The following is a 14,733-nucleotide window of genomic DNA, read 5'->3' as shown; positions in this document are numbered from 1 at the left end:
CCTATAATACCCTTTAAAAATATTTCTTTTTAAAGAGGTTGTCCTCTACTTTTTCATTGCTAACCTATCCATAGGATGAGTCCCCAATATATATTTGGCAGGGAGTCTGACACCCGGTACCACACCGATCAGTTGTTATTGGTGGCTTCGGCCTCCTATTAATTTGAATAGGAGGCATATGTGCAGTACTAAGCAAGTGAGTGTTTCCGGCCAGCAGACACCGCCCATAACAGCTAATCGGCGGGGATGCCAGGTTTCAGACCCTGGCCAATTAGACATTGATGACCTATCCAGTTATCAAGCAAAGTCCAACAAAAATTAATTGTGGTCATATAAAAAGATCAAAATGTCCATCAATAATATTGATAGGAACATACAAAAATAACCACTTACAGAACAATATGTTTGTTGTAAAAATTACATAACTTTATTAAACATTCTTAAAACACATATTTTTTAATTAGAAAGGTTAACAAGATGCCTCTTGTGTAAGGGAGGCCTGCCAGATGTAGCCGCACGTATATTAGGAAGATAATAGCGATACCCTTGTGGATTTATGCTGTACAATGTCCATTTAAAATATCAATATGTTCATATATCAAATAAATCCAAATTTGACTCTTAGGACACAGGGTACAAGTGCCCAAACGAATTTAATATTAAGAAACTGCCGAACAATCTTTATCTAGTGTAAAGAGAAGATGAAAACAAGTATTACCTATTGAGAGGGGAATCCCAGTATGAAGTCCAGCGTGTAATAGCGGGATCTGACCGTGCTTCCCTCCACCCCAACGCACGTTTCGTAATGTCTTCTTCATGAGTCGTGTTTGCTTGGCTCTCCGTGCATGTGCTGTGACTGTGACAAATTCACTCAACTCTAATCACAATTTTTCTCCTTCGCCTCATTTGGGGACACAGACCGTGGGTGTATGCTGCTGCCAATAGGAGGCTGACACGAAGTTATACAAAAAAAAGTTAGCTCCTCCCCTGCAGTATACACCTTTTTGCCGGCTCTCAGCTAACCAGTTCTTGCTTAATGTCTGTAGGAGGCACATGGGTCTGGTTCAGACCCCATCGTTTTTATTTTATTTTTTTATTTTTTAATTAACGGAGTGAAGGGGGCGACGGATCCTTTCAAGGTTCCTATCTCCCCCGAACCATTAACAGGCTAGAACGCGGAGTGTCGCCTCCCCGTACCCTCTCCTGTGACATGGGAAGCCATACCTGAGCTCACTTTAGGGGCGACGGTTCCTACGGGTCCCGATCTCCCCACACCAGCAACGGGCGAGGCACATGGAGTGTCGCCTCTATGTATCCTCTCCTGGAGCCAGACCTATTGCCGGACAACTTGCCCAGTCCACCTGGGGGCTTGAACTCCGTGGATGTACAGCAGCTCCTTCTCTTTGGCGTCAGAGCAGCCCCCACTGTCCCACCACTGTTAAAGCGGATGGCACAAGGAGGCGGACGGTTCCTCTCCACCTCCCTAACAAAGGGATGGTGGATTGAGGGTTATCACTTTATCCCTACACCGTCCACGCTGCAATACCTGACCTGAAGCAGAACAGCACTGTGCGCGCTTTCCTCGGGCTGAAACCCAGTCATCTGCGGCGGCTCCAATGCCGGGACGCGCACCAGTGGTGAGTGGATCTAGTCGGCGATGGTCTCCTGCAGTGGGATATTAACATGGCTTCCCTGTGGCCCACCTCACTAAGGTAACGCTCCTGCCGGCTGCAAAAATTTAGCCCCCGGCTTCGGCCGATGTGTAGGCCGCATCCCGAAAGTCGCGCCCGCACTATGGCGGCTCCGACATCTTTTCTGGCGTTTTCTGTCTGGCACGGGAGCGTTCACTTTTCTTGGCCTAATGCCTCTCTATTCTACCTCTGGTATTGCTCCCGCCGGCTGCAGAAATTTAGGCCCCGGCTTGGGCCTATTCATTGAAGTCACGAGGCTCCACCCACATCACATCAAAAGGCACATGACCAGCATTTCCTGGTTTTAAAGGCATTTGACTAGCATTCCCTGGTCTTAAAGGCACATGACCAGTATTACCTGATCTTAAAGGCACATGCTAGTATTCCCTTGTCTTAAAGGCACATGACCAGTCCGAAGCCAGTCACCCTAAATGAACTCAGGAACCCTCTGCCGCCAATCCCAGCTTATCCCAGAGTACCTAGTTCCCCTGAGTGGGCTTCATCACTGCCACATCCCATGGCTTCTCTGATCAAGAGATTGAAGCCCTCCGTGAACCCTTTGTGGCTCGGAGTGCTCGCAGGACCGATATATATGGTTCCTCTCCTACATGGGAGCCATCGGCTAGCAGGGGCCGCAAGTATTCTAGAAACGTACAGGCGTCTAGAAAATGGAAGCCTCTTTTCCTAATCTCGCTCACCAATGATTTGCTGAGAACAAGACTCTGATATGGATCGGATACTGCCTTGGATCTGGACTCGCCAGAGCTTCAGAAAAGGATGGATTCGCCTATTTATATCATCAACCAATCTCTGTACATTGATGAGGGGTACGGTTCTACTCTAGATCACGCAGTGTCCCTCATAAGGAGACTAAACTCCCTCGCAGAGTATTTGTCATTCACCCGGACAGGGAGCATCCGGATAAGCGATTCACTGGACAGAAGCCTCTGCAGGCGCAGTATCCTTTTTCAGCCAATATGCTAACACGTGGGGTGTCCCCTCCACGTATACCCCCTACGACGTGGGATGCCATGCCTAGTCTGATTCTTAAAGGCAACGGGTCCTTTTAAAGGGCACCGATTTCCCCACACCATCAATAGAAGAGCACATGGAGTGTCGCCTCCATGTATACTCTTCTGGAACCAGCCCTGTCCACCTGGTGACCTGAACTCTGTGGATGAACAGTGGCACCTTTTTTTGGCGTCCGAGCACCCCTCTCTGCATCTCCACTATTTAGCAGATAATGCAAGAAGGCGGACGATCCCTCTCCACTTCCCTGTTAAGAGGGTGGTGGGTCGAGGGTTCATCATTTTAACTCTGCACTGTCAAAAGAGAGCGGAGGTAGCAAGAGACGGCTTTTCCTTACCTTCTGGATGCAGCCGCGCATTCTGCCTCTTGGCAGATTAACCGGGTAGAATCTCCTGTGGTTTGTCTACCAGTATTTCTGCCCGATGGGTCATCAATTAAAATTACAATGGACTGTCAGATAGCAAATCTGGTTTGTTTCATCTTGCAGCCTCGGGTTGAGTGCTCTACCTTTCCTTAGCCACCGCATGAGTTGCTACAGCAATGGTCTTCTGGTAGGAGACCTTAACTACTTTGATTCACATCAGTAACCTTTTCCCGAAGACAGTACAGCTGGTCAATCAAATTTCTTGAGCGGGAGACTAGCTGGTTCACGCCTCTCGGATGCAGCTAGTTGCGCGGCAGTGTCAGCAGCAAATGCCATTACACCCAGAAGGGCATTTTAGCTCAGAGTATGGAAGCGTACTCTGCGTTCAAAAAGCCTCTGACATCACTCCCTAGGATTGCATGTTCCCTATAGACCCAACCAGCAGTGGAAGAATTGTCCAGGACGGTCTAGATCTAAGGGATCTTGGTTCCAAAAAGGGGACCGAAAAGTAAGACCGATCCTGGACCTCAAACTGTTACTAAGCTGGACAAGGTCCTCCTTCTTCGGATGGAGTTCCTCCTCTCAGCCTTTACTTAAACGTAAAAAGGGTGGAGTTTCTGGCATCCACCGATATTCAGTATGCTTACCTTCACAATTCCTGTTTTCCCCTCTTCAAAAATTCCTTCGCTTTTCCATTCACAAACCGCATTTTCAAGTCACGACCTTGTTCTTCGGCCTTGCTACCGCACCCTGAGTGTTCGCAAGGGTCATGGCGGCTGTCATGTTTCCCTTGCACCATAGAGGCGTGGTCTTCCTGCCCTATCCGGTCGACTTTCTAGCCGCTCTTCGAGGACTACGCTGAGTCGTCTATATCAATTGCTATACCCTCTCTCTCATGGACTGGCAGCTTCATCTAGACAGGTTTTTCCTCTTCTCCAGCCCAACAGATATCCTTTTTGAGGATGATCCTGGACACTTCCAGAGGGTTGGTATTTCTCCCTTGAGACAAGGCCGTGGCCCTTCAACTCAGAACTCACTTGATCACTCATTCCTTTCGATTTGCTGGGAGGGTCATGAGGAAAAATGGTGACAGCAATGGAAGCTGTTTCCTTCTCTCAGCTTGTTTTCTGTAGGTCAAACAGGCTTTTAGAGGGTAGTCTCTGAGCTTCTTCCTAATCCAGGGGAGTTCCTTCCGGTTCAATGATTATTAGTGACTACCGATGCCAGCCTTCTTCTCCTGACCTTTGTTCTAGGGATCCAAACGATACGGCTAGTCCTACAGCAGGTCCTCTGACTTCTGGCGGGTCATCCCATCCGAATTCAACTGGATAATGCCACAACTGTGCCATACGTCAATCATCTAGCGGGTACCCACGGTCAGGCATCATGGACGAGGTACCTCACATTCTCTGATGGTCCGAGATCTATCATTCGGTGATCTCGGCAGTTCACATCCTAGAAGTAGATCTCTGGGCGGTAGACTTCTTCAGCCATCAGGGTCCCGCCTCAAGTGAGTGGGAACTTCACCCGGAAGTCTTCCATCAGATCTGCCTTCACTGGGGCACTCCAGATGTAGATTGGATGGCGTCCAGACTGAACTCCAATGTACTCGTGTTCATGGTTCGACCTCAAGATCCAAAAGCCATTGCAGTGAATGCACTGGTTCTTCCGTGGTACCAGTTTCCATAACCCCCCTTCCCCTACTTCCGAGAGTCGTTTGGAAGTAGGAAGGGCCCCAGTGGCTAGTGAGCTAGTTCTTTTCCGTCTTATTGCAACGAAACTGCAAGTAGGGACTTTCTCGCAGGGAGTTTTCACATGTGGTCCTTCCCTTTCACATACTATTAGATGTTTAGGACCTTAAAGGGAACCTGTCACCCCCCCCAGGAGTTTTTAAATGAAGGAGCCACCTTGTGCTGCACTAATGCTGCATTCTGTCAAGGTGGCACTTTTAGTTGGTGTCCCTGCCAACACTGAAATAATTGTTTTTATAATTTGTCCCTCATACCTCTAATTTGTCAGGGGGCATGTCTTTCCCCCTTGACACAAACACCTCCCAGCCATCACTCAGGGCCGCCAGGCATCGCCTCCATTTCCTTCATGAAGGTCCCCGGCACCTGCGCTGTAAGTTCGAAGGGCAGCGCAAATTGCGCATGCCCGAAAAAAGAAAAAAAAATGGTCCTGGGAGTCTTACACTAGACTCCTTTTGATCCGGGCAGATTTTAGTATCAGGGAAGGTCGCCCCTTTTTTCTCTGCGATCTCGTCATCCTGACAAGTCTTCGGGGCTAGACGCTCTGTTCTTTCAGACTTTTTTCCTTATTACCATAAGGGCAAGGTTGTCCTCAGGCCATCCCTGTCCCTTGTTACCATGGTGGTATTGTATTCCCAATGTTACGAGGGCTTCGTTCTTCCCTCATCTCTTTCGGCACCAGTTCATAAAACGGGATTGGTTCTCTATATTCAGGACGAAGTGAGTGCTCTGAGTAGGTACGTTGTGCACGGCGTCCTTCCGAAGGTTGGACACCTTATTTGGGCTTTCTGACGGTCAGAGGAGGCTTCGTGACGGTTACAGGAAGGGTTTAGCCATTTCATCGGCCATGTTAACCTGGTGTATTCGTTACACCATCCAGGAGTCCTTCCGGGTTAGACGTCAGCCTAATTCCACTCCACTCTGTCGATCGAGGTTTCTTGGATTCTAGGCACCAGGCATCGGCACAGAACGCTTGCAAGCTTGCGCGTTCGTCCAGTCCGCATGCAGTCTTAAAGCACTATAATTCCCAGACTTCCGCAGATGTGAGTCTGGGCAGGCGGACTCTGCAGGCCGCGGTGGTGTTCTTGTAAGTAGCGGTTACACAGGGCCTGATCTGATGTTGTACCCACCCAGGGACTGCTTTGGGATGTCCCACGGTCTGTGTCCCCCAATGAGGCGAAGGAGAAATAGGGATTTTTGTGTACTCACCGTAAAATCCTTTTCTCCGAGCCATTCATTGGGGGACACAGCTCCCACCCCGTTATTAGCTTCTGCTTGTTTTATAGTTTGACATGCTATACTCTCATATATAATTTTTACATGCTATACGCTCATATGTTGTTATTGATCTCCTACTGCTTTTGCACCGAACTGGTTAGCTGAGAGCCGGCAGGAAGGTGTATACTGCAGGAGAGGAGCTAACTTTTTTTGTATAACTTAGTGTCAGCCTCCTATTGGCAGCAGCATACACCCACGGTCTGTGTCCCCCAATGAATGGCTCGGAGAAAAGGATTTTACGGTGAGTACACCAAAATCCCTATTTTTCACCTTCAATCAAAAATGTTATTTACAAACACAAGGTGCCCTGTTGGAACTTTAGCGATATTATTTATGGCATAGTGGGAGGAACGTTATATATTCACTGAAAACAACCCATTTATTTCCCATATAATGTGGTATGGCCGCTTTGCGTATGATTTGTTGTTAGTTTGGAGGGGAGATAATAAACCGGTGTCAGACTTCTTAAATTACATAAATTTCAATAATATGTGACTCGCACTTAACACACCCTCCAACCACATGATTTTTTTAGACATCAAGCTATCAGGCAATCCTGTCTCACACACAGTGGGTACCTCATTATACAGAAAAGACAACACAGGGAGCAATCTGATTATCTTCCCATCCGCAGCATACAATACCGGCTATCCCGTATGGAGAATTTACACGAGCAAGATGGATTTGTTCAAATGATGAAACCTTCCAATTCGAAGGAATCCTCATACAAAAAAGGCTTATGGACAGGGGATAGAAGAGATTCAACATCAACCAAGCATTTATGGACCCCAAGCAGAAATCGAGAGGTGTCTATTACACAGAAATACCAATAACAACATTGACTCGCATGACTCCACTGCCCCAATTACGCTCTCTACTCCATACAGCAGACAGTTCACTGACATAAAAAAAAATCTTCTTAACATACATGCCAATAATAAACCATGATAATACACTACACCACTTTCTCAACAATGGCTGCAGATGTGTGGCTAGAAGAGGAATGTCACTTGGAAATGTACTTGCTCCCAGTATGTCCAGATCCTCACAATCTTCTCCAACGTGGCTATCCAGCAAAGGATTCTATGAACGTGCGGGTGATCGCTGCAACACGTGAATTTGCCTCAAACAAGAACAAAACATTTCCTTCCACAAGGCACAGTGCACACTACGTATACATTCATCAACTGCGACTCCGACCACGTTGTCTATTGCACTGAGTGCCGTGCATGTAACCTTAAGTATATTGGATACACAACCAGGAAATAAAAAAAAATAACAGCACATATTCCGGAGCAGGAAAATGCTTCACCCTCATACATAAAGGGAATTTATCAGATTTTGGGGGGGTTTTTTGGACTGGAAAAAGTCAACCAACCGATTTGTGGAGTAAATTGGCAAAAATCGCTAGCCCTCAGAGAGGCATTTTGGAATCTTCACTTGGACACCAAATTTCCAAAAGGAATGAACTATAAAAATGACTTGTTTTACATTTATTAATTATTTTCATATTTAAATTTAATAAGCAATGTCAAAATACTGATACAAAATCATTCCGAGTTTCTTTTTCTTTTTTAGAATCTGTATGTAAATGATATACAGGAAATGTGTTCAGTAGTTTTCAAGTGCTTATTTAGTCCATGAATTCACCAGCAGAGGGTGCCTGGAGACCGTCTGGAAACGATTAGCGTAAGCCTTTATTAATGAGGCTTCATTAGGCGATAGGTCCTGACACATCTTGCTAATCCTCAGGACTGCCCAGACACACAAACTCTGCATCATGTCTCACCTGTTGTAGACGTGGTTTCCTCAAGTCTGGCTATTAGAGGTCTAGCACTAGTTGTCTACCCGCAGATGCCTCCAATGAAAGCTGGGTTTGCCTGCTCTGACACCACAGCCGCTTTCTTGCCTTTTCTGTTATGTTACAAGCTTCTAGTGTTCACTCCACATCCTTTGCACAGTCTGTGTCCCTGACCATTCCCAATGCTAAAGATCTGCATAGCCATGCTTCTCTGGCCTGCTCCCTGAGGTTCTCTCTGCTTCTCTCTATAGGTCACAGGAGTTGTTGGCCGGGCAGAACTTCTTTCCTCCATCTTCCTGTTGGCTGCATTTCTATCGTACACCAAATCTAAGGGCTCGGACAACTCCATAGGTAACCACAGATATGATATTTTGTCTTTAAAGTGATTGTTAACTGGTATGCCAGCAGTGAAGTCTTGCCAATAATTACACGGAGAGTGTCTTGTAGTCGTGTGTCCTCTTTGAAACGCAACTTTTTTTCTATTACACATTAGTACCCATCTGTATTAGATTCCTGCAGCCCCACTGACCATCTTAAGGGGAGTCTTTCTGGAAGATAACCTAGTACTTAACTGTTGATACGTTCATGTAGCTCTCTGAAAGGTCACTGACACTACTGATGCAATCTTATCCCCTGTCTGAAAATTAGCTTTTAAAAAAAAAAAAAATGCAAATAAGGCTTAAGTGCTTCAGGAGGGTCAAAGCGCTAAGCCCCAGTCTGTCAGACTTTTACTCTTCGTCTGGAGAAAAACTGGTTCTGTTACATTAAACTTTTAATGCATAATTATAGGACTTCTTTTAATGTTGAAAATCCAAGTTTAAAGCTATGTGCCCACGTTGCAGAAATGCTGCGGAAATGTCCGCAGCATTTCCGCAACTCCCTACCGTGGGTAAAACGCATGCGGAATTCCGCATGCATTTTCCCGCAAAACACAAGCGTTTTTAGCTTGCAGAATGCTTGCGTTTTCCAAGCGATTTGAAGCATCACTTGGAAAAGTGGTTGACAGGTTGGTCACACTTAGCATAGTGTTTGACAAGTGTGACCAACTTTTTACTATTGATGCTGCCTATGCATCATCAATAGTAAAAGATAGAATGTTAAAAATAATAAAAAATATAGTTATTCTCACCTTCCGACTGCCCCGATCTCCTCAGCGGCGCTCCCGATACGTTCCATTCCCAGGGATGCTTTGCGCGAAGGACCTTTGTGACGTCACGTGACCACGAGATCATCTCGGGTGATTTGCGCAATGCATCCCTGGGAACGGAAGCCGCCGCGTACACCGCTGAGAGGCGGGAGGACTCCGGGGGCCATCAGAAGGTAAGTATATCCCTATTTTTTATTTTAATTCTTGTATTTTTACAGGAATATTGTACCCAGGGCCTGGAGGGGAGTCTCCTCTACTCCAAACCCTGGGTACCATCTGCACATGAAGCGCTCACTTTACGCATGGTGGGCATAGGCACGTGTGTAAACTGAGCGTTTCAGTGCAAACCTATGGCGGCGGAATCGCCCGGATTCCGCAGAAATAATGAACATGCTGGGGATTTTACCACTATGCAATTCCGCAGTGGGAAAATCCGCAGCATGGGCACAGCAACTGCAGAATCCCATAGGATTGCATGCGAATGCGTTTTTTAAGCGTTTCCGCTGCGGCAAAAAACGAGGCGGAAACACATAAAAACTCAACATGAACATACAGTCTTAAAAGTGAACCGGACGCCTGCTACATGCTGGCAGATTTATGGACAGCATGTATCAGACACTGGCTGCATGATGTCAGACAGGTATGTTTGACTCATAAATGCTGCGGTGTGTCAGAGAAAAACATGACTGTGACCAAACCACATGGGAGAGACTGGTCGGATAGGCGGGTCTCTGGTGGGTTCTTCCCACCCACTCCCCTTGAGTGACAAGTCTCTCCTTGCATGCGTATATAAGGAGAGTTGTCATTCCAGGGTGGGGAAAAGGCCACTAATGTTTTTTGCAGCCATTTCCTGGATTTCCCACCAATCTCTGTATACTGGGCAATAGCAATGACGCCTTGACACTGGCATGTGACTACTCCAGCCATTCGCTGTACTCTACTGGTGGGAGACTAGAATAGTGGCATCACAGGAGCATCGGTAAGGTAACACTCTAGTTTATTCATACCTTTGTTAGATTTGGGTAAACAATTTTGGATAACCCCCTTAAAGCTATTTTTTCCCCTTCCCTCTCCGAAGATTGAAAATCATCTCCTCTACTAGAATAGGTGATAACATGCTGACTACTACCGTAGGAACCTTCAGTGAGCTCGAGAATGGGGCTCTGCAAGGCTCCTTTTGAATGGAGTGGAAGCCAAATATGTGCACCACCACTCCATTCAGTGTCTATGGGACTTCTCTGAATGGCCGACCTCTGAACGAGGCTTTCTGATAACCTTTAAATTTGGGACGATATATCCTTGCTCTGCTACATCTCTGGCAAATACGGGGGGGGGGGGGGCTTATAAATAAATATCTTACAGACCAGCAGATCAAGACATTAAGTCCAGTTGCTATAGAAAGTGCACTGTAACACTTAAAAAGAGCACTTGGACGTTTATTTTTTTCTTATTTCCCTCTGTTGTTAACAATCGTGTGTAATGAGTGCAGTATTACACTTACCGGGTGCAATCTTTCAGCCATTTCCTCCAGCTTGTTCCAGCACCATGTGACCGCATTTCTAACTTGCCGAATCCCAGTGTTTTCGGTGTGCAGTGACGGATACTTTCTCAGTGCAAGTCTGAGGCTCTCTTGCCTTGTTCTGAGTCTCAAAAACGTACATCGAGAAAATATAAAAAGTGACGTCCACGCCACATAACAGACACTGTGTGATTCAGCAGGTCACAAATGTGGTGCAAGAAGAGACTGGAAATGGCAGAAATACTGTCACTGGGAGTGTATTAATGCACACACCACAGCTCCTGGGCAGGGGAGGAAGCAATAGAGTATACAGACAGGACAGCATGGGATCACAGCTGATTTCTTTTTACTCTGTCTCCTCATTGGGGGACACAGGACCATGGGTGTAAGGCCATGTGCACACGCTGCGGATTCCATTGCGGAATTTTCCGCAGCGGTTTTGATAAATCCGCAGTGCAAAACATGGTACTGTAAATGCATGGGAAACCGCTGCGGATCCGCAGCGTGTGCACATACCCTTATGCTGCTGTCCACTAGGAGGCGACACTATGCATAATCTGAAAAAGATTAACCGTGGCTCCTCCTCTGCAGTATACACCCCTGGATGGCGTCAGCCTCCTCCAGTTTTTGCTTAGTGTCGCATAGGAGGCACACCTAAGATTTTTTTTTTCCGACGGATTACAGATGAAGAAAAGTGGGTCTCCTGTGAGACTCCCAGCATGGCTCCTTCCTCGGCCCCCTATTACGGGGTGCCTGGTTGAAATAGAGATGGCTATTCCCCATGTCGCTCCTTCCCCAGTCCCTCGGGTGCTGGTTCGAAGTCGAGACCCCCCCTCCTTCCCCAATTCCTTTTGGTTTCTGAGTTGAGGTCGAGGCGAGGATAAAGCCCCCTGATGGTCACACAGCACCCTCCCTAATCCCCCTCTGGGGGCATTAAGCTGAGAGACACCTCAGGTAGGGCCTGTAGGCAGCATTCTACAGCTCCCAGCAATGGGCCAGCACACTGCGCCTGCATCCAGGGACCCCAGCCTAGCTGAGGGCTCCTGTCGGGGCCAGGGGGGAGTACAGGCAGGCATGGCACATACAGACACAGGGCTCCCTGCGCCCCTGTCTCTGCGGCAGCACCAGCTCTATACTGCCTCACGGGGGCCCCCCTTTCCGCTTTTAGCCCCACCGATATCCTGCCTTTAAATCCGAGGGGTCTGGTTCAGAGCCGATTCGGGCTCTGCAGAGTCATGCCTCGGCTATGACCGTTACCCAGTAAAGGGAGAGCTTGACTCAGGAACAGAATGACCTGGCACATCCACGTCCAGGTCAGGACGCAAGCGGACCCATAGGTCAAGTCCATCTGCATCATCCCATAGCACACAGTCATCCCCTTCTAGGGAGATACACCGTAGTTCCAGGTCATCTAGACCGTCCCCTTCCAGGGGCAGACAATGCAGATCTCTGCAATCCCCGACCAGAGAAGGCCTCCCCAGCTCACCCAGCAGGGGACGCCTCAGTGATACACAGGATTCGGAAGGCATCTGTGACTCCGACTCAGACAGGGAAATGGAGGGGTCCCTGATCCCAATCCCCCCTAGCAATACAGCGCTAGTCGAGGACATAATCTCTTCCATCCATCGGGCGCTGGACATTTCTAGTCTGCCACCAGAGGCCCCCGAACAAGATTTCCTTTGAAGGACCTCTGAAGCCACCTAAGGTTTTTCTCTTACCACCCAGAGTTTAAAGCGATCCTTTAAAAAGCAGCTCTCACAGCCTGAGAAAAAATTCGCTAATAGCAAATATCTGGAGGCAAAGTACCTTTTCCCACAGAAGGACACCAAGGAATGGACAGATCCACCCGAAGTGGACCCCCCCAGTCTCTAGACTAGCAGCACAGACCCTCTTTTCACTGCCAGATAGCTCAACCCTCAGGGACGCAGCAGACCGGCAGGTAGAAAGCATGGCTCGCTCAATTTTTCTAGGCGGCAGGGGCCTCCCTGGCTCCCGCGTTTGCTTCAGTTTGGGCTGCCAAGGCCATCCTGGCTTGGGCCAAAAATTTACAAGCTGGCCTCCAAGCATCTGCTCCAGAGCTGTCTGACCAAGCGGTTCAAATAGCAGTTGTAGCAGATTACATGCTTCATGCAGCTCTGGATTCAGCAAGGGGCGTAGCGGGGATAGCATCAAACGCCATCACGATTCGGCATATCCTCTGGCTGCGAAATGGAAAGCGGACGCAGCCTCAGAGAAGTCCCTCACGCACCTCCCGTATCTCAGTGGGTGACTTTTTCGATGAAGAGTTGGACACAATGATATCCAACGCCACCGGGGGTAAGAGTACCTCTCTCCCTCAACTGAAACCTATACGCACTTACAAGAAGTGTAACAAACCCGATTCCGATCCTTTCGGAATTCCTCGGGCTCGTCCGTCTCGCATCCAGCACGTAACCGTTTCCCACACAGGGACAACTCACGGTCGATGCAAAGGTCGGACAAGACCTGGCAGTTAAAAGCAGGCCAGTCATAGCCCAAAGGAGGAAAACCTCAGACTTTTTTTCCTCCTCATGACTCATGGACCCCGGAAGACATCCCACCCGTAGGTGACTTTGCTCTTTCCAGCAAGTCTGGATGCCTACTACAGAAGACAGGTGGGTCAGGGAACTAGTGTCTTCCGGATACAAGATAGAGTTCAACTTCCAACCCACCGAACCGATTCTTCCTCTCTGTTCCCCCAAAACCGACAGCCAAGGCTCGTGCCTTCCACCAAGTGGTTTCCTTGCTTCTTCAAGCAGGAGTCATAGTACCGTTTCCTGCGGCCGGGTGCTTCCGAGGGTTCTACTCCAATCTATTCGTAGTCCCCAAGAAAGGAGGCAGAGTACGGCCCATACTGGACCTAAAACAACTCAACAAATACGTACGGGTTTGACACTTCCGCTGGAGTCCCTTCAGTCCATCATTGCGTCCATGGAGAAGGGAGAATATCTCGCCTTAATAGATATACAAGACGCATACCTGCATATACCGATTGCACCTGCTCATCATAGTTTTTTGTCAGATTCGCAATCGACCAGGACCACTACCAGTTCGTGGCTCTCCCGTTCGGACTCGCCACGGCTCCCAGAGTGTTTACCAAGGTCATGGCAGCCACCATGGACGTCCTGCACTCCAGAGGCATAGTAGTCGTTCCATACCTGGACGATCTACTCATCAAGACTCCTACCTTCAAGGATTGCGAGCTCAGCGTCTCAATCACAGCCGACACTGAGTCGCACGGGCTGGTTAGTCAACCTACAAAGGTCATCACCAACCCTGAGTCAGTCTCTGACCTTCCTGGGAATGCTATACAACACCTCCAGGGGTCTCTCTCATGCTCTTTCCCAGGGACAAGGCACTGGCTCTCCGCCTAGGAGTTCGCATCCTCCTCCGCAAACCCCCTCGATCTCCGGTTTGCCATGAGAGTCCTCGGCAGGTTGGGGGCAGCAATAGAAGCGGTCCCATTTGGCCCAGTTTCACCTCAGGTCTCTCCAACTAGCCATTCTCAAGTCCTGGGACAGGAATCCATTTTCCTCTTGATAGGGAATTCCAGCTAATGTCGTCAACCAGGAGGTCCCTGCACTGGTTGCTCAAGCCAACCTCGCTAGCAAAGGGGAAATCCTTTCTCACAGGACAATGGAAGGTTCTGACCACCAATGCGAGCCTGACGGGTTGGGGTGCAGTGCACCTACACCACAGGGCAAGTGGTCCCCAGTGGAAGCGACCATGCCCATCAACATCCTGGAAATTCGTGCCATCCTCCTGGCATTGAGGGCCTTCCATCACTTACTGGCAGCCTCTCACATCAGAATACAATCGGACAATGCCACAACTGTGGCATATGTGAATCACCAAGGGGGGACCCACAGTACCCAGGCGATGCGAGAAGTGTCACACATCCTCCACTGGGTGGAGGACACAGGCTCGGTTCTCTCGGCGGTCCACATTCCGGGTGTGGACAACTGGGAAGCAGACTTCCTCAGACGACAAGGTATAGATTCGGGAGAGTGGTCTCTCCATGCTGAAATTTTTCGCCAGATCTGCCATCGCTGGGGGACCCCAGATGTTGACCTAATGGCATCTCACTTCAATGCCAAGGTCTCCAACTTCATGGCCAGAGCACACGATCCGCGGTCGC

The 14,733-nt window shown here is 48.5% G+C and overlaps 1 protein-coding gene across 2 annotated transcripts in view; it reads left to right on the top strand.

Moving 5' to 3' along the window:
- The window catches only part of TMTC3 (transmembrane O-mannosyltransferase targeting cadherins 3), a 150,432-nt gene that overhangs the window by 64,342 nt on the left and 71,357 nt on the right, over window positions 1-14,733 (top strand). For both annotated transcript variants that reach the window (XM_077265452.1, XM_077265453.1), the window contains exon 4: window positions 8,163-8,262. In XM_077265452.1, the coding sequence (XP_077121567.1) occupies window positions 8,163-8,262 (100 nt within the window). The remainder of the gene's footprint in view (window positions 1-8,162; window positions 8,263-14,733) is intronic.

The sequence above is a fragment of the Ranitomeya variabilis genome, chromosome 5 (genome assembly GCF_051348905.1).
Source record: "Ranitomeya variabilis isolate aRanVar5 chromosome 5, aRanVar5.hap1, whole genome shotgun sequence".
Taxonomy (NCBI): domain Eukaryota; kingdom Metazoa; phylum Chordata; class Amphibia; order Anura; family Dendrobatidae; genus Ranitomeya; species Ranitomeya variabilis.
The sequence above is the reverse complement of the archived record's forward strand: the minus strand, read 5'-3'. Positions and strand labels throughout refer to the sequence as shown.